At 31.5% G+C, this 22,009-nt stretch overlaps 2 protein-coding genes across 2 annotated transcripts; both read left to right on the top strand.

Annotated features, from left to right (window-relative positions):
- Positions 1-5,425: 5,425 nt before the first annotated feature.
- HELRODRAFT_174199 (hypothetical protein) lies at positions 5,426-5,851 on the top strand (the record flags this gene model as incomplete). Its single annotated transcript, XM_009020747.1, has 1 exon — positions 5,426-5,851. One exon carries the CDS (start codon positions 5,426-5,428, stop codon positions 5,849-5,851), a length of 426 nt encoding a protein of 141 aa, XP_009018995.1.
- Positions 5,852-6,078: 227 nt separating this feature from the next.
- HELRODRAFT_174198 (hypothetical protein) lies at positions 6,079-6,387 on the top strand (the record flags this gene model as incomplete). Its single annotated transcript, XM_009020746.1, has 1 exon — positions 6,079-6,387. The coding sequence occupies one exon, from the start codon at positions 6,079-6,081 to the stop codon at positions 6,385-6,387; it is 309 nt and encodes a 102-aa protein (XP_009018994.1).
- Between the last annotated feature and the right edge of the window lie 15,622 nt (positions 6,388-22,009).

Raw genomic sequence — 22,009 nt, 5'->3', positions numbered from 1 at the left:
ACTAATGTTTTGTTTTTCAAGATTTAAATGATTTATTTGAGTTAATAACATGTTTAATTTGATGATATTGTTTTGTTTACTTTTGAAATGCAATTCATAAACAGTCTCCAGCCGAGAGGAACCTCAAAACAATGTTCAATAAAATTCAAAATTTACACATTGAAATAACTCGATAAAAGACATATTTCCCAACCCCAGGAAAAGTAAAAAGAAGAAAAAAATTTTTTTATGTATAAATTCGCTCCACCCTAATATATATATATATATATATATATATATATATATATATATATATATATATAACTCAGCTTGCCCGGTGTTTTTAAATAGTTTATCAAACAAGAATATAAAATAAAAATAATAAACAAATAAAAGCATCATTAAACAATTTTATAAAACATATATTATATTTTTATGTGTCCGTAAAATGCATCTTTCAGCTCATTAAAACATGATATATGTCTCTCTCCCTCTCTTTCTATTATTTTTATTATTATTATTAACAAATTTAATAAACTCTCTATCTCTCCTCTCTCTTTCTCTCTCTCTCTCTCTCTATATATATATATATATATATGTGTGTGTGTGTGTGTGTATGTGTGTGTGTGTGTGTGTGTGTGTGTGGTTAGTGCGTTAGTGATAACACTATTTATGTTACCATGATCTCAAATAAGAACGTAAGATTGCCTTTCCTTGGAATCATCTGCTTGAAAAAATGAAAACAAATCACGGACTTCATGTGATACATTTCATAATAACGAGATCATTCCTCATGTCATTGTTATAATTGGGGGTAGGTCAATCATATCGACCGTTTTAACGATCTTCATTAAATATAAATTTGTATAACATATCAAATGTTTCCAATAAATTTTTGCTCGCCTAAAATGTTACACACATTTTCTGCATAATTTTATTGTTGTTTGTATGATTTTCATCACTTGCCTGGAATAATACATACATAAGCGTAACATTTAAATTCACATCATCTGAATTTGGCGTGGTTTTCATATAAGTTATGTAATTCATTTTAAACAGATTTATATAAAAGTATCATCATATGTATTGTTCATATCAACGAATCATATATTATATACATTCATATTAACAAATCACGTACCATGTTCATATCCAAAAACAATAAATATATGATATGTATTCATATCAACAAACCATATATGATAAATATTCATATAAACAAACCTTACATACATTTATATTAACAAACCACATATACATCTTGCTCATCTTTCACTTCGCAAAGTATCGCATTACCATTGTTTGCTTGAATGTCCTTTGAAAGGAACTTAAAATTTTTCCTGTTTGCTGTCCCTGTTTTATTTTATTTTTTATTGAGGTTTTCATTTAACTTTAATTAAAATTTTTATAAAATTTATTAACTGTTTCATGAACACTCAATCCAAAAATGCATGCACTCCTACTATCGAATAAAGATTTTTTTTATATAGTGTCATACGAAAGCAATAGCAAGCGTCTATATTCAAAAATGTGTATTTTAACCTCCAGATAAACTTCATAGTTACAAGGGAACTACGTATAAAAACACTCCATAGTAATTATTCAAATACATTTAAAATATAAGAGCGCTTTTCGTGATAGATAAATTTATTCTAAAAAAATTGTAAAAAAACAATTCAATCTGAAACAGCAAACACAAATTTTTTCAGCGTTTGAGAAGAAATTTGAAAAAAATTGTACTAAACAAACTTTTCAACAAAGCCAAAACAAAGCTTTCAGTCTTTGGAATAAAAAATAAACGAAACATCCCAGCCAAAAAAAAACAAAAAATAGGAAAGCAAATTTTAAAGAACGGAAAAGAAGAAGCATTAATTGTGGGATGATTTAATGCGGCGGCAGGCGTAACAATTCATCGCAGGCAGACATTTCAAAGAAAATGTTCCAGACCCAAATAATTATCTATTTATATCACGATGCAACAACATTCTTACAAAACAAAGCACATTTATGCAAATTAAGCATGAATTTATGAATAAATTATAAATTAATAAATAATAAATTATAAATAAATTTTATAAATAAATTTAATAAATCACTTAATTAAATTATTCCAAAAATAAAAAAATCTAATCAAATTAGATACAATTTTTTGGGACATGTATTTTAAAGACAGAAAAGGTATATGTATACTTGGTAAATGTATTTCAAGTGTTTATATTAGAGGAAAATATATTTGGTTTGTTATTTCTCTTATTGCATGAGTGAAGTTTTGAGCATTGATAATTGAAACCCCGTCGAATTAAATGAAATATAAAATTCTGTTTATTAGGCATAATATATGATTTTAGTGATAGATATTTGCATAATAAATGAAAATGCGCACTTCTAAATTGCAAAAATTAGTAGGCATACTGATTGGCAGCTCAACCGCGAAAACGTAAGAAGACCGGAGCATTTCTGAACAGATGGCAAACAGCTCAAAACGGAGTCCAATCATTAACAAATGTAGGAAATGTTTATCGAATTTATTATCAAATATAAATTCAACATGTCAATCAGCTCGACAGATCCCAGTTTTTTGCTAATGTCTGACGGAAACTTTGGAAGCAGAATTGAGATGAGAGAGTTTTGACATTTTCCACTATAATTTCCTCGCTAGCAGTCGTATCCTGAACTTTGAAACGCTCTATCAGAACACTCTGAAGTTTGAATTATGACCCTATTCCAAGCTAACATAAGAGTTTGTTAAGCACAATTTTGTTGGCCATTTTATATATGTAACTATATATATTTAAATATATTATATATCTGCATGTAAATATAAATATTATATATATGTGTGTGTTCGTGCTTGCGTATGTGTGTAAATATATATAATATTGGTAGGAAAAAAATACAGACGATGAAATTTGCAGACAACTTGAATGTGTTATAACTTCCATTTGTACGCACATGTGTGCAGATGTTTGTGCTGCGTGCATTCTTTAAACTAAGGCTTATTAATGAGCTGGTTAACGGGTTAAATGTGTTTGCAATTGTTCTTCTCCTCGAGGGTGGAGCTGCCTTGCAAGTTTTTTTTACTTCAAACCAGGCCAACCATATTTATCTTCATTATTATTTCACTTCTTTTCTTGTTTTTATTTTACTTGAATTACAATCGTAACATTTATGATGATGATGATAATAATAATAATAATAATAAACTAATATTGAAAGTGTTCGTGTCCCAACAAATGATGCAACTATATTATGAATATGATAACATTTTATGGCAAAGTTCAAATGAAGTTTGCAAAATCACTCATGGTATGAGCTGTTCTTTTGTATTTTTGCAAAATTTACATTTGAAATTTATCGAATTAGTTTATTATTATGTGGATGTGAGCATGAACATATGCAAACTACAAGATGTATCATTGTAATGATATATGTAACATTGTGTTTTTTTTAAATAAACTTCTGTTTTTAAAACAAATTATACGCAGCACTCTGCAAAGTACAACACAATACAGTATAAAATGAACAATGTGACGCTGAATATTATAATGCATAACACTTTCAAAAACAGACGCGTCAGTTTTAATGTTTCTTTAATCGGTTAATTAGACAGAACCAGATTTCGAGTAAAATTTCATTGAGAGTTTTTTGTGTTGTGTTTCACAGCTTTATTTGGCTCACCGTACAAGCATGTTAACTTTTTCATGAATAATAATAATTCATCAGCAGCGTTTGTGTGCGTTCAATCGAAATATCAATATTTTGTTTTTAAACCAGTTTTCTTATCGAAATATACATATTTTTGTGTTTTTATCAAAAATTGTTTTGTTTTTATTTTATTTATTATTAATAATTGTTTGATCAAGCGTTTTTATTGCAACCATCTATGATCACTTATTCCAAGCTCATTGGCAACTATGCACCTCCCATTGTGGTTTGTACCTCACAATGGTTTCACTTACTTTCCATAAAAAAAATTTAAACTGATCCAAATTTCAACAAATACTCCCCCATGCTTGCTTCAATGAAGTTCCAAATTTATTACGTCGCACAGCTGCATGAGCAAACATCCAGAGCACCCAAATAGCTTTTCCTGATTCAAATTTCCTCAAGCCGAGTCCCTTTTTGATATCATCGCGTTTTCTACCCTCAGAAAACATTGCCCTTCACACTTGAAAAATGCATGTAGGCACTTTTTAATAACGCACAAAAACAATGTTGATGGTCTTTGTTGAAAATTTTGGGTTTCCTATTTGGTTGTTAAAATATTAATTATTCCCACACGAATAGTTTTTAATTAATTACGTTTTGAAAGTGAATAGAAAGTAATTAATTTATAAGTAACATTATAAAAAAATTTGAATAATAATAACATATTTGTTTATTATTTCACAAATATTCAATTCATAACGTAAGGGTTGATTCAAAATCACCGCTCGTTTTCAATTGTTTAATCAAGCGTAAATACAAAAAGTCGCATTTTACGTAAAAAATGATAATTAAGGTCACTCTACGGAAAATAATATCACACGAACCGCAAATATTTAAAAATTAAACGCTAGAATAGCAACAAACAACAACCACACAACAACAAACAACAACAACACAACAGCAAACAACAACGCAACATCAACACAACCACACAACAACAAACAACAACCATAAAACAACACCAACAAAAAACAAGACACCATGAAATGAGATAAAAACCAGGTCTTTTAACCGAAAGATGATATGACCATTAAATTTTTACAACACATATGCATGCACATATACATACGTACGTATGTGTTGTGCGTGTATGTTTGTTGCGTGCGTGTGTGCGTGCGTGCGTGTGTGAGCTAACGTGTGCATTCATTATGTGGATGTGAGTACGAACGTGTAGAGGAGCGTTGTACCAGCAGGCACAAGTGGATGCATTGTTTTCGTTTCACATGTGTTCTTCAGTACGAACATGAATTAAAATATTTATAATAAATCTCATATAGTTTCTCATTCAAACGAATTATTTGTTTATTAGTTATCCGATTTAATTATAAAAGAGGAATAAAAATATAATTGAATCAAATCGATGTTTAACTCTCAATGGATCTTTGGGGTGCAATCTGCACCCCAAGGCAATTTTCATGGTTACTACATTTTTATTAATTAAACTACAGCAATTATGCTTTAGGACATTGTTAAGATACCATTTTTCTATCATTTCATGCTTTAAATTATGAAAAAAAATTTTGCGCTGATTTTTACCGAAATATTTTTATTGGGGGTGCATTTTGTACCCCTAATAAACCTTACTTAACATTTCAATATAATGAAAAAAAATTATTATTGCTAAGAAATTTTGTTAATTTTGATAAAATAATATTTTATTAACATTTGGCTATTAGTTGCACGTTTTTTGAATGTCAGTCATTTTGTTTTACTTGCATTTCATCTAACACGACGTGACATGGCTAGTTATTCAACAGCTGAAGCTCTTAGACTGATTATGCACGAAGATACAGAAAGTGATGAAGGCAATGTTACAGAATATGATGCCAATAGTGAAGATGGAGATTATTTGCTAGGATTAGGTGCCGATTCTGATACTGAAGATCATGTGTCTGAGGAATCTGATGAATCGGAAGATGCCATTACATCTGATGAAGAGCCGGTAAATCAACCTTCTACAACAGTGACTAAAAGAGGTAAAGATACAGCAAGTGAAAAAAGAGGAGGTAGAAGCAGATCATTTCGTGGACAGAACACGCACGGTACATCCGATTCAGCACAACCAACAGCTGTAGGTCAGTCTGTTGTTAGTATTAATACAATTGTGGATCGAACAGGCAGACCAAACCACCTGCAATCCACCGACGGCAAGTTCAGGACATAATTCGGCAACAACCCGTCACTTTTTCAATAAAAAAAGTGTTTCAATTGTATTTATCTCAAGAAATTCAGTCTGTAGTCATTAGAAAAACAAACAGAGAAACAGAACGGTGCTACGCCAAATGGAACTCTTCTTATCCAGATAAACAGAAGCGCTGGAAAGCGTTTGACTGGACCGTTTTGTTTTTTAACATGCTTGACTTAGCTGCCATTGCAAGTTTTGTGATCTAGATGTGCAACAACACTGATTGGAAAAAATCTTCTAAAGCTATACGTCGTCGCCAATTTATCATAAGTCTCGGGGAGTCTCTTGTTGAGCCACTAATTAGGAAACATTTGGACAATTCCGTTCGGCTCAGAAAGTCAATCATGGATGCAATCCAACTTCTAGAGTTGAACCTTGGAAAAAGAAGAATCAAGAGACCAACTAAAGAAAAGAGGACACAAGACGTTGTCATCTGTGCCCGCGCGAGTGTGACAGGAAAACTCGTATGTTCTGCGATGTGTGTTCCAGGCCCGCTTGTCCGGCACATTCTATAAACATTTCAAAAATACTTTGTGAAAGTTGTTCATAACAATCTTGTAAATTATTTAAAACTTAAATTTGAAAAAGAACATCATTTGCATTTGATTTTTAACAATTTAAAATTACAATATAGTTACAGTTTTACTTATATTAAGTTTGTGAGAGTCTCTCCTTACTAACATCTTTTTTAGTTGATCGTTTGAGAGAATATAATATGCATATTTTAGTTTTAAACCGTATTTTATCTTTATTTAAAAAAATTTGAGCTTGTTACAATTGTTTTACATACGAATATTGACTGGGGTGCAAATTGCAAATTACATTGAGGGTTAAAAACGCCGCCGACCCAATTTTTCATCTTCGACCAACTGTGCACGACAGACAGCACTTGTTTCCTTCATTTGTTTTTATATGGCGTAAAAAGCTTGTTGAAAAGAGGCTAAATCTTAAAGCACGCACACTCGCATAACTGAAACATTGATTTTTATTTGTTTTTTAATATTTAAAAAGGGTTTATCCACGAGAATGTATTGATAAATTTCATTCAAATAAAAAATTTTAAAAATGGACAGTAGAACGCAAAAAAGTGTTGGAAAATTTTAGGGTTGGGATTGGTATGAAAGAAATTTTGTTTTCTCTGCAGAATTCAATCTAATCTTAAGCTAGTCAAATGATGGACGAATGTTAGATTGAAATAATATTTGTAGGGCCTTCAACTTGCAACTTCAACATTTTCTATAAATCAAATTGAAAGGAGAAATATAATGCAAATTCAATTGCTTAAAAATTAAAATTTTACATTGAATTATTACGTGAAAAAGAATAACAACCATCATTAAATCAAATTTCCACTGTTGAAACTTGTCTACACACATCAGCATTCATTTAAAACATATTTTCTGACAAAAAGTAAAATTAAAATATGTCTGTGTAAGTGAAAATATGGTTTGGTAAACGTTTCAAATTGTTCAAACCTCCAATGACGGGACACTTTTTTAATGAACCAACAACGGCGACGACATTCAATAAGAACAACAACGTCGCAATCCAAACGGTAAATAATTCAAAAATACAACTCCACACAAGGTAAAATTTTAATAGCGTACGGGGATTTTGTAGCATGAGTTACATTTTCATCCACCTTTGCTTAAATATTAAAATCGGGAGACCAGGATTTTATGAGAGGGTGTTGTGAATTATACGTGCGTGCATATACATATATATATATATATATATATAACGTACGTGCAATAAATATGACAAATACGTACACACACATTCAATGCAAATATCATGATAATGCTTGGATGTATTTATTTATATAAACCCGACCATACGTGCTTATTAAAATTGATAAAATATTTGTAATTAATTTAATTTAATAGACTATGGAGAACGAAAAACTGAGCCAAGGTTTTTTGTGGCGTTCTTCCTTTCTGCAGACCCAGCACGAGGCCATCTTAAACCAAACCAATTTTGAAAACTTTTCATTCCAGTTGTCTCATTAAATTCTCACATCGTCACTTACCTCACGCACGTCATGAATCTTCCATCAGTTGGACAGATTCGCAGTCATTATCAATATATTATAAATATATATATTATATTGTAGTGGTTATCTTCTGAACCACTTTAAACCCCGTTAATAATAATAATACGTTAATTTTATTTATTTAATTTAAATTTTATGTCATTTATGTCAACGCGTGGAAATAATTATCAAATTTGAGGTAATCATGAAATCCGACCAACCTTGACAAACAGATTGTAGGCAGGATAATAATAGGGGTAATCATCCAATTTTTTATTTTAACATTTCATATTACTATTATAAGTTTTAATTAATTATTATAAATGAATTACAATAATGAACAAGAAGCGCATGAAGTTATTTTGAAATGAAACAAACACAGAAATTGGAATTCTACAGAATTGCGTTAAAACACGAACTGCCAAGTAACCAAATAAGAAATGAATAGGTCAACTCGACCACCACTTTGAAAACCTCAACTCCCGCTCGGTCGTTAAATCTTGCGAGAATTTCGTCTTAACAACTTTTATAGCATACCTAGTATATAAGACGGCCTGTGTATATATGCATGTACCTACATGTACGTACACGCATATATATATATACGTTCGCATATGCATTTATGTATATGAATTTTTACGTGCGTACATACATGTGGGTAAATAAATATATATAATAAACGTAATTAAATACTGTAATATATATTTATATATATATATATATATATATATATATATACACATTGCAACTAAAACCAAACTACCATTTGGTCTTTAGTTATTTTTGTTTACTTTTTAACAACAATAATAACAACAATAGTATTTATTTATATATATAATGTATAATATATAATGAAAATATTATTATATATATATATATATATATATATACATGATATACATGAATGATAATTTAATAACACCATCTGTATAGAAACTTGTATAACACACGCGATGTTCCATACTAATATTCTCAATGGATGGTTTGTTTGTTTTAAAAGTAATAAAGCATTGAAAATATAATACATGGTCCTGTCTAAACTGTGATAAAACAGTCAAAACTGTCACTCGTATATACAATGTTGTACACTTTTAGTAACACAGTTACAATGTATATGTATATTTGCTTACATTTATATGCTAATTTATTTCTTTATAGGTGTAAGGGTAGATATGTATGTATATATATATATATATATATATTTAGACATATTATTTATTTACTATATAATTACATATATATATATATATATATATATATAATATATATATATTTATATATGTATTAATATTTTATATATATATATATATATATATATATATATATGTAAAGTGGAGTCAAATTGCGTTGTTATGATGATGTGATGCTTTATAGATGGTTTGTTTGAAGTTATACTTGTAGGTAATGAAGAAATGAACACAGGTGGTGGGGCTGTCATGATGATGTTTCTCTCCTCGTTTTTATTTTCTTGTTCACGCTCTTTTTGGTCGGTTGTTGTTGTTAATGTTGTTTTATGTTGTTCATGTTGTGGTTGTTTTTTATGTTGTAGTTTTTGTTGTCAGTATTGTTTTTTGTTTTTTTTCTTGTTGTTGTTGATGTTTTTGTTTGTGTCCTCTCTTGTTACAATTATCATTTGATGCTATCAGTTGATGCTGAAAAATCGAAAGGTGAAATGAACGAGCGAAAGAGCCCGTAGAGCCCTCTGATAATAATCAGTGATGTGACTGATTGATTTGTTGCGAACATCAGGCTGGCGTCATCATTACAAAAATTACAATCGAAATTTGAATAAACTGTGAGATGCCAAGGCAATTGAGTTGTAATTTAATCCTGGCAGTTTTACGACTGAGCGTATCTCCAGATAGGCTGCATGCTCTGCATTACAAAAAGAAGTTGAATGAAACTATTTGAAAATTTGATGGGAATTTTTGTTGAAATGTTAAATAATTCGAATGTTTTAGTTAACGTTCGTTTGAACCTCTCGGCGAAATGTTTACCATCTCTCATCCACATGCCAGCGTTGTTCCACCCTTAATGAACGATTTTACTGTTTGAATTTCACAATTATTTGAAAGTATCTTTATAAATATCACATAATTATCATATGACAAATAATTATTTTACGATACAGCAGGAACGAGACGAAACGAAACGGCCCAGCGATGAGATGATGAATGAAGCACGGAGGATGCTTCATACATTATCGCAAACCGATTTCATGCATGATATGTTTAAAATGTTTGTTTGCCATCTGGTTTTGAGCGAACGAACGAAATAATTTGAAATTTTAATTGCAGGTTTGCAGAGATGATTAATGAACTCAACATGTTCATCTTTTTCGCTCGTGGTGTTATATTTAAACTTTTAGGTTTTTATTTTTTATACATTTGTATTTTGTCTTTAAAGTTTTTGATTTTTTTTTTATATAGTGTGGTAAGTTTCAAATAAATAACACACATCTTTCCAATGACCATCAACCATTCCATCAACAATCGCCTACGTGCCAGCCCTCGCGTACTTTCATTCATTCATTCATTCATTCATTCATTAATAATTCCGTTTTATCGTTTTTCATGCAGCCCACTCATTCACATTTACGCTTCTCTTTTAAACTGTAAACCTCGTAACTAATTATTATTACATATTTATGTATATATATATATATATATATATATATATATATATATATATACATATATAGGATTAATACTGTCAGAAATGCAACATTGATGAAAATCACAGCGTGTTCCGCGTTAGTTAGCTTCCTGTTGAATTTCTCAATTTTCCTAACGGTTGATCGTAAATCATTCTCAAGTTTCTTGAGTTCAAAACTTAATTTTCATTTATGTTATGCATGATAGAACAAAAAATCTTTTTTCGGTATTCCTATAACATCTTCGGTGTTCGAATTCATACGTTGTGCATGTGGCCAGATGCTCAGGTACATATATACTCTGTCTCTACGATGTTAATTCTTTGTTAGTCTAAGGTAAATACTTAACGGCCATTTAATTAGTTATTATGATTTTAAACTTTATGCAACATGACACTAACGTGTCACCATTATCGAAGATTCCTCTGTTTCTAAATTTATTAGTAGTAAGGATTCCAATTGTAAGTTGTTGAATATTTATTATCGGATGTCTTTGTCCTTTGAATATTGATTCGGCTAGTCGTGAATTATAATGGTTGTTATTGTAATGTAAGATTTCAACGTTGTGGTCCAAGATTTGTCTATTAAGTAATATCTAATTAAACGATCTTAAAGTATTTACATTGAACATACAAACAATTAAAACTTTAGGAATACCGAAGAGGATATTTTGTTCTATCAAGCTTAAAATAAAGAAAAATTTTGGATTTGAACTCAAGAAACTTGACAATGATTTACGATCTACAGTAGGAAAATTTGAAAAATTAAACAGGAAGCTTGCTACGGCTGAATTGTATATATATATAAATTAAAACAATCTTTACAATGACTTCACGATGATTTAAAGAGAAAGAGAAAAACAAATTGATGTCATCAGAAACTGATCCTTGCCAACGATACAATTACTTCAGCTGCGGACTTCATGCTGCATAGCACACTGTCAAACAGTGAACGCATTCTTTAGATGTCTCGCATCACATTTGAACGCTGTAAAATAAAAAACCTCATTAATCTTGTTGATGTTCAAAGATTAAAAACTTATTGTGTCTGTAAACTTGCATAGGGTTAATCTTACTTTCTCGAACAAATGATATTGATGTTTTTTTAAGTACTATATGTAGCAAATGTATGCACACACATGCATATTAATGCACGTGCATCTGTGAACGTTTAAATGTTGCTTACGTTGTTTAATTTCTCGACATTGAAATATAAAACAACAATAACATTTCCAGCCTTTCATTCTTTCCTGGAACTGAGCAACAAAATGAACACATTCAAAAATTTTTCATGCATTAACTTTTTTTATAAAACTGACTTTTCAGAATTTTGTACGAGCAACACCTGCTCAACCATGTAGCAATCATAACGAGTCTTAGAGTAATTTGTGATCAGCAGGTGACATCAAGTTCATCATCTTATTGCATCAACTATTAACACAATAAATTGCATAGTAAACAGTACAGGACAATACAGAAACACGATCAAACAGAGACACAGCAGGCAACAATAAAATAGAACAAAAATAAAAAAGACAACAATAGAACAGAAGAGAGACAGAAGAGAACAACTGTAAAACAGAACTCATTTTTGAATTTATTTACTAATGGGCACTTCATCATTTTGTTAAACTTTATTTTCAAACAAATTTTCATTTGTTTAAACAAAAATTATCTTTTGTAACATGAGCTTGCATTTATATTTTGGTTTAAATGTATATATATATGTATATATACATTTAAAATGTATATATACATATATATATACATTTAAACCATATATATATATATATATATATATATATAATATATAGACAAAATCTACCAGCATATATGTATATATATATATATATATACATATATACAAATTTTGATTATCAACAAAAATTTATTGTTAATAAATTATTAACTCGCGCATTGAAAACTTTAATTCCTGCTTATTTTATAGTCCGTCAACTTTCCTCACCATCTTCAGAAAGACTCCTTTTTTCCAACGAGTTATTATTTAATTTCCACATTTCACAACTTCGTTTAGAAAGAATATCTCAGAGTGTTAACGAGCGTGTTGAAAGCATTTGAATGCAGGCGCATGACGTGAAACGAAACAGAAAAGATGATGTGAGTTTTTGTTTGAAGGTTCCAATTAGCATCATCATCATCATTAGAAGATTCCAAGATACAAAAAAATAAACTTTTTTTTAAGTTATGACGGAACTCCATTTGAAAACATTAACACATGCAAGCTTTCAATATGATGCTTCCTTTCAATAAGTTTCTCAATCGCCCTTTTGAAAAAAACAAATTTTTTACCACAACCCTCAATTTTCAGTATGATATATTTCATAAAGCTGCTCCATTTATAACGATCTTTCGAGAAAATATTTTGTTTCGGACCCCAAGTTCAAGTCTCTTCATGAATATCCAACTAACTTTCCAGCTCTGCTTCGAAGTTTGTTATGGTCTGCCAACTACTTTTCAAAAGGTCTGCGAATATTATGGTTTTCTCAACTCACAAAGAAATATTTAATAAATATCATTAAATTTTCTCTACAATACCCAGCTTATTCAAAATTGCACGTTTAAATATTTTCAATAATTTGATTATTAATTTTTAATCATCCATCAAATCAAAAACAGAATCGGGAAACTAAGATAAAAAAAATGTGCATTTTGAATATCCTATCAAGTAAACCTCCAACAAATCAATTAGTTTCATTAGATTTTATGTCAACAGTTCCAGTTGCATCATATAATTTTTATAAGTTTTGTTAACCTGTAAATCACGACGATTTTCTGCCTCATGAACGTGATATGAAACGATTCCTCAACTACTCCATACATTCTCTAAAGCATTATGACCCAATGCTATATGTGTGCTATGTTATAATCTACTGTACAGTGTACTTAAGCGGGAACACTCCATTGAAAAGAAGCTGCCCCAGATTAATGAAACCATTGTATATGTTCCTCTGAGAGCTCTAACTCACCACTTCCATGCAACCGAGTTTCAATGCTGATGCAACCGTACACAGCGTGAAAACTTCAAAGCCTGAATTACAATTTATGAAATAAATTTTTTTTAAAATTGTTTATTAAATTGATTTTGAAATTAATTTAAAATTTATACAACATTTTATAATTAAATTCATAAAAGTATAAAATATTCATTATAATCTATGAAAATTACACTAAAAAACTTTCCAAAACACAAGTCAGCATACTACACGTACACCCTATGTGTGTGTGTGCGTGTGTGCATATGTGTCTGTGTCTGCGTGTGTATGTGTGTGTTACGAAATTATGAAATTTTGTGAAGTTTTATAAACTCACCTTCGAATATGTTTCAAACCTCATTTCGAAGAACCTGCGTCTAGACATGCACGCAGCACGTACCACGTGGCTCGTCCACTCAGGTGTATGTCTGCAGGAAGGTCGTGCTTCCTTGTCAAAATATTTGTTCGTGTAGACGTGTTGACTTTTTAAGTTAATTCAAAACGCTGCATATGGCTTTAATATGATATGCAAGTGTAGGCTACCAAACCTATCCATTAAATTGGTACGTTTGTGCTTGTGTGTGTGTATGCTTAAGCAATGTGTGTGTGTGTGTGTGTGTGTGGTGTGTGTGTGTGTGTGTGTGTGTGTGTGTGTGTGTGTGTGTGTGTGTGTGTGTGTGTGTGTGTGTGTAAAAAGCCACAATGTAAATCGTGCAGAAGATATGTCGGTGTGTTGCTTTGGCATTTAACGAATTTGAAAATCATTAGCACACTGGAATCAAAATTTTCTTGTAAATTTCAACCAGCTGGGCCATTTTTTAAAAACCCTCTACAATTTTTTAATAAATTTCAGTCACATTTTTGTTTTATAGGACATTATAATGGAACACTGTTTTAAATTAGAGTCGTTTTAATTCGTTGATTAAACTGTTATTGAATAAATGAACAATTGCTAAGAAGTTTTAGCAAGAAAATTTGAAAAGACAAACTTTAAATTGATTAATGCTAACATTTTAGTGGAATTCAAGAATTCACATATACATATCTAATACATACACATATATATACACATACTTATACAACACATATACATATTTAACATACATATATGTTTAAAATGTTTAAATCACAATGAGTATCTTTTTATGGTTAGGATTTATAACGTTCAAGCAGCCCCACGCTTTGCCTGAAGCAAACGAATGATGGACCGACTCCTCCGCATCAGCAAAACAAACATTCATTCTTCTGTGCAATCTGATGCGTCTGTTCAGTAAATATTGAAATTATATTCCATCGTTTGACAATTTGAGTTTAAAAGTTTCGGTTTACATGCATAAGTTCGAATGTTTATTTATCATTCAATATATGCACCGGCGTTGTTTTTCTTCCGGTGTTCTAATGTGAAATGCAAAATACAGCCGAGCCAACAATAATGAAACGCGAAACTTTATAGTTCGAATCGAACGACCGCATCTTTGACTATATATATATGTATATATATATATATATAATATATATATTATATATATATATATTATATATATATATATATATAACGTAAAGTGTGTATGTAGGTACATTGTCTTGCCCGTTTGTCGAGTTATCTTTCGCTTTTCATCGGACTTGAATCAACAATAAGTTATTGTAAATATTTTTATTTTTCATATTTATAAAATATTCTGTGCATATATTGCGTTACTTATGATGTGAGATGTCTGAATGCATGCCTTGTCTGGTTGTTAGTAAGTAGCAGAGCAGCAAACCTCACCACTCCGATCGACAGCATCGATAGCAGTATAGCAGTAACTTTTTCAGTACCCACGTTCCCAATCGATTGATTGCGTCAAACCAGCTGTACTTGCCCTTGCCAAATCGTTAGCGACGTGTTTCTTGTGAGACTTAAAAAATAAAGTAGTTATTAACTCTTCGTTTCTTTTAAATCAAGTAAATAGCATCAATATTCAACATATTTTGTTGCATCGTTGTTGTTTTTTCTTGTTACTTTGCAACTTGAATGATTCGTTTTTGTTATTTTCGGTTGAGGGTTCATTTTAAGCAAGTTGTTTTTCCAATCTGAAAAATGAAAACTAAACAATCTCAATCTGTTTAAATTTGTATGATATGTTAATTTATTTGGCTGTTCATTCAATCACCTGACGGCGTACTTGTGGAGGGAAGTTTTGATCCTCGCTGCACACCGCTCCAAAGTAAGTCTTACATTGCGTAGTGAATATTTTTCAGTTCACTTATTGACTGATCGTAGAGCATCATTTCACTCATCTGATCCTTGGAGTACCAAAACATCAGCGATTCTGAATAAAAATCTTTGTTTTGATAATGTGATTTTTAAGGACAGTATTTTTGTAATTTTTTGCGCAAGTCTGAAAATTTGGGCTGTCGGTTATTCAACCAGTCGTGTTGTCAATTCAATCTGCAACTGTCCAAATGCAGAAAATAATCTGACTAACATTTGAAAGATGGGTCTAACCTGTCCAATCAAGGTCCTTGCACTTATAAATGATTACCTCCAATTATCCATTAGTAAGTCTCTTTAAATACCAATATAATTTAAATTCAAAAAAATCAAACGATAAATAATATCTTTAAGGATACAAAATGTATCCAAACAAAATTGTTTATCTCTTTTGCACAACTGCGCACAAATTTGGCACCTTAACAACGTTCACGACTTTTGCAGTTTCAGTAATGAGAAAGAAGCAGCCATTGAAGCTGCTTTCGTGGAGTACAGTTTGAACTCGAAGGACATGTTGAGGGTCATTATGATTTGGGCTTCCAAGCATAGTCAATATGAACATGTGTGGTCTAAATTGCACTGGACCGCTGAGTTGAGTGTGTACAGCGCTTACCATGAGTTAACTTCAGATGGTGATGGTGCTTGGAATAATCTATTAATAAACAAATTCGAAAGATTTTAGTGATGTGACTGGGGCTCTAACAGCATTTCAAAGTAAATTTTTGGAGTAAATTGTATGGATAAATAATTTAAAGAATTTCTATAAAGCATCAGCTGTTTCTAAATAGAAACTTCTAAATAAATTTTTATCTTCATCCATTCCTGTATCAACTGGTCAAAACAGCGTTTTAATGAAAAGTTTTAATTAAACGATGCAACGAATCATCAAACAAATGAAATCTTCTGCGGCATCCTGACGTTTCTATTGTGGTCGTGTCATTGTCATTATCATCATCATTGAAAAGAGCACCATCATCATCGTCAACATCATCAATATCATCATCAAAACAACCATCACCGTTTTCATCATCACTGTCACTGTCACCAACCAACATCATCACCATCATCATCACTGTCACCAACCAATATCATCATCATCATCACTGTCACCAACCAACATCATCACCATCATCATCACTGTCACCAACCAATATCATCATCATCATCACTGTCACCAACAAACATCATCATCACTCACAATCGTCGTCAGCCACTGTGCTGATGTTGGCAACTTGTTCTCACCAGCATCGCCACAACGGTCATCTCGTAAATTATCATCTCAATCCTCAACATCATCATCTTCTTTTTGAAACTATCGTTACCGAAACCTTCACCACCACCACCACCCCCATCGTCATCTTCATTATTATTAATATTGTTGTTGTTGTATTATTATTATTATTGTTATTTTTATTTATTATTATTATTACCGTTGTTTACGTCATCGCTACGTTCTTTTATTATTTAAAAATTGACGTTGAATCAATGACATCAACATCAACAACAACATCAACAACAACATCATCAACAACAACAACAAAAACAACAACAACATCGACAATAACAACATCAACAACAACATCAACTATACCATCATCAACAAAAACAATATCAACATCAACAACAACAACAACATCATCATCATCGCTATAAATGTCCCAGCTGTCAACTTTGTGACTTTAACTTCGGCATCATGCTTAGATATATATCATCGTTATAATCATCATTATCATCATCAATAACAACATCATCATCATCGTTATGACCATCATCTTCAACAACGTCATCATCGTCATCATCATCGTCTACAACAACAACAAATCAGATAAATAATCATCATCATCAAATTAATTTCGCTACAATTGTTGTCAAGTTTATTCTTATCAATATCATCACGTCATAACGTCATCGTCATTGATATGTTGTTGTTGTTGTTGTTGTTGTTGTTGTTGTTGTTGTTGTTGTTGTTGTTGTTGTTGTTGTTGTTGTTGTTGTTAACATCACATCTCAAATCATTTCTTTCATTATCATTTTTGTTTAATACGTTACCATCATCATCATCATCATCATCGTCGTCGTCGTCATCATCCTTATCATCACCGCTATCATTATCATTATCATTCTCATCATTATTATCCGCTTCGGCAAAAAAAGTTCATCCTAATTTAATGCTCATCTCAATTTACTGCATTGTGCCTTTAATTAATGGATGAATGTGTGCGTGTGTGTGTATGTATGTATGTATGTATGTATGTATGTATGTATGTATGTATGTATGTATGTATGTATGTATGTATGTATGTATGTATGTATGTAAGTATGTATGTATGTATGTATGTATGTATGTATGTATGTATGTATGTATGTATGTATGTATTTATGTATGTATGTATGTATGTATATATGTTTGTGTGTGTATGTGTGGTGTGTGTGTGTGGTGTGTGTGTGTGTGTGTGTGTGTGTGTGTGTGTGTGTGTGTGTGTGTGTGTGTGTGTGTGTGTGTGTGTGTGTGTGTGTGTGTGTGTGAATGAATGAATGAATGTTCCAAAATGTTGAAATTATGAAAATGTTGAAAATTATGAAATGCCTTTTCAACATTTGTTTGACATTTGAACATTTTGAAAGGAAACGACGATCCAGCTATCTGTTGAAGTGCATCATTCAGTTTATCCAGTTTCAATGGAGACATAAAAATTAATTGTTGTGTTATCCGGTAAAAGCTCAATAAAGTGACTTCTTTAAAATCCCACCAAGCAGACAGCATCACCTTTCTTGATGGATATCAACTTTTGAAATGCTTCTCTGCTTCATGATCTTGCGTTTGAAATTGTTTCATACGACCCATTTTTGTCTCCAGAAATGATGCCCTTCAAAAATGGATCATTATCGTGACGTTTGAGGAGTGAAGCACAGACGCCAACACGACGACACAAATTTCTTTCCGTGAGGACATGAGGAACCCATATATCGAGCTTCGAGGGTAAACCCAGGCCTCTTAGATGGTTGTAAACAGTTAAATTCGATAAATTCAACCTCTCACCGATCTCACGTGTTGTTATTCGCCGGTTAGGGGTTAGGGTTTATCGTCTTTATCGTGTCTTTGACATCAAAATTGCCGAACTGAAATTTTGCAAACCAGTTCTGGTACTGGCCTATTGTCAACACATCTTCTCCATACACATCGATTAATTTCTTTCTGATTAATTTTTAATTTTTCTATAATAAAAAAAGTAAAACATGAGGAAAATGCCGCTTATTGCTCTCTGTATTTCAAAGAGCACCGACCAAAAACTTTTGCGTAAAATCAATTGAACTTATTCACACACAAGCCTTGCTATATCAACTGTCAAAATGTATAATGGCAATGCTACTAAAGTGCGAAGTTAGCTGTGAAAAAATACAATTAAATCCTCTGTCGGAAAAAACGAAATTACATTCCGAACGATAGAATACTTACATTGGTGTTTGGGGGAATTAATAATGTCGTAGTTTCGGGGTTGTTTCATGAAACCAAGATAGCAACAACAGCGAATGCCATGGTGATGAAAATGATGATGGAAATAATGATGATGGTGATGATAATGATGATAACGATGATTTGGAAGATGGTGATGAGGATGATAAAGCTGAATGTTTAATGAATTCGATGATGATGGTAATGAAACGTTTTTATTTCGTTGTTCATTTTATTATTGTTTCTGTTTTTTTTACTTTTGTTCTGCTGGAAACTCTTCTAATATAATTTACATATCCAACAAAATCATCATTTTATTACTCCCGTCAGCAAACTATTCTTATTAATAACTTCATTCGAAAACATTCTTCGCTCAGTTGGTTCTTATATCTACCTACATCATTTTATGCCAGGTGAATAAAAATCGAGTAAAGTTTTCAGTGCAAGATTTTATTGCTGCAATCATAATGAGCCGCCACCAACAACAACCACCACCAAACCAACCAACCACCAAACCAACCAACCATCAAACCATTTAACCATCATACCAACCGACCTGCCAATCAACCAACCAGCCATCAAACTAGCCAATCTGCCAACCAGCCATCAAACCAACCAACCTGCCAACCAACCAACTATCAAACCAAACAACTTGCCAACCAACCGGACAACAAACCAACCAACAACCATTGAACCAACCAACCAACCATCTAACCAGTGGTTGCATGTTCATTATATTGTAGGTACATCATGAGGCGTATTTTTTTATTATAAATGTTTCAGACAAAAACAAAACTTTATACATTTACTTGTGATTAGGTAAATAAAAAATTTTATTAACAGAATTTATTTTTAATTTAAATCATCAATTGATTGGACAAATGATATGCTGTGAAAAGTTACACTTTGAATGTGATTAGTTAGTTAGTTAGTAAGTCTCATCGAAAAGAAAACTTTGAGTTAAAATAAATTTTTTCTTCAACATTATTAGCTCCATCTTTCCATTTTTCACGATGGCTGTGATCTTTGAAAATGATAAATAATTAGCAGCTCTGGTAGAATTGTAAGTCCTTTGTTATATATCAGCAGATCAAATTTGATGCCAAGAAGTTTGTACGAACACAAAACTCACGACGCACAACACACGAAGGCATGACGCGCACGAAACGGACCACGTTCCTTAACTTTCGACCACGTCTTTACATAACAATTATTACGTCATCATGCATAACAAATGAAATCAAGAAAGAAACGGAGATGATATTTCAAAAACGCGCAAAAATTTTGTGCGTTAAAGTCTGGACATCTCCAACACATAAAAGTTTAAGTTTTCTGTGTATCAAACGTCGAGCAGAAAAATTTTTTGTTTAAATAAGCAAGACATTTCAAAATCAAACCAAAAAATAATTGAGCGTAATTTTTTATTGAGATTTGGCCTTAACGCTATAAGGTTGACAATTGGACATTTAACAAATTGTTAAAAATAAATTTCTCAACTTCTTAACTGCTCAACTTCTGATCTAAATATTTTCTACTAAATATTTCTATAACATTTAGGACGATGAGATAAGAAAGTTTTAAGCTCACACACACTAACATGTACTCTGTACTGTTTATATGAGGCTGGTGCACATCACTCACTTTAAAAGATAACAACTTGTCTTCTATTATATATATATATATATATATATATATATATATATATAATAAAATGAAAACCATTGCAATCTAAGCTCATCTGTTAACGTTCTTGTTGGCAGATGAGCGTAGATAAGTTTCTTGATGACAGAAGCATACAAATTAGCGGTTGTGGAGGTGTGATTTGTTGAGGCGTTGAATGAAATAATAATTGGTTGGTGGTTGGTGAGAAGTCTGGTCAGCACAGCGGGTAAAACAGAGTCTCAGAATCCAGGGCGTTCAGATGCTTAAACGTCCTTTTGTGCGACGTGCGGTCGTCATCGCGCAAAGGAGAGAACTCTTTCGAAATCTTTTGTTTAACCAAAGCCGGGCGCATTTGATCGAATTTTGGGTGCACCTCATCGATTTGTTGACAATAAACATTCACATTAATTGTTTGACCAGGTTTTAAAAAGTATGCTAATTTAATCTTACTGCAGACCACTAAACAGTCACCATTAGTTTCCTAGTGTACAATTTTGGCTTTGGAACTATTTTGGGCTCTTATCTTGGTCAAGCTACTGAACTGAACGTTGTCTGTTATTTTATAAAATTTATTTCTTATTTTGGGCCATAATCCGTTCAAGATACAAATTTTTTTGCGCAAAATATAATATCTGACATCTCAAAACAGTGAATTTTGATTTTTATTCAACTCGTTCCCCATCTATATATCTAGTCATTTGACTTCACCAATTTGTTTTGAAGGACGAACTACTGTTGTATTGTCCAACTTGCCAACTTTTCGAATTGTTTGGCTGGGGTTGTTTCAATAATTACCTTCAGAGGCGCATCGAATTTTTGGTCAAAATTTGACAATTGGCTTTGGCCACTTTTAAGCCAAATAGCCGAATGTTACAATTTCCGTATAAACCAACATTTTATTAAATTCCAGGACAATTAATATTGATTTAGAAGATAATTTATTTTGGCCATCACAGCTGTTAAAACATAAATTTGAACAAGAGGCTGGATATAATCTGTATAACAAATGCCGGATAAACACGATTCACCTACTTTTTTTCAATAAATTGTTTATTTTTTTGAATTTTTTTTTAAATTGCGGATTTTTAAT

Source organism: Helobdella robusta, assembly GCF_000326865.2.
Source record: "Helobdella robusta unplaced genomic scaffold HELROscaffold_29, whole genome shotgun sequence".
In the NCBI taxonomy this organism is placed as follows: Eukaryota; Metazoa; Annelida; class Clitellata; order Rhynchobdellida; family Glossiphoniidae; genus Helobdella; species Helobdella robusta.
The sequence above is the reverse complement of the archived record's forward strand: the minus strand, read 5'-3'. Positions and strand labels throughout refer to the sequence as shown.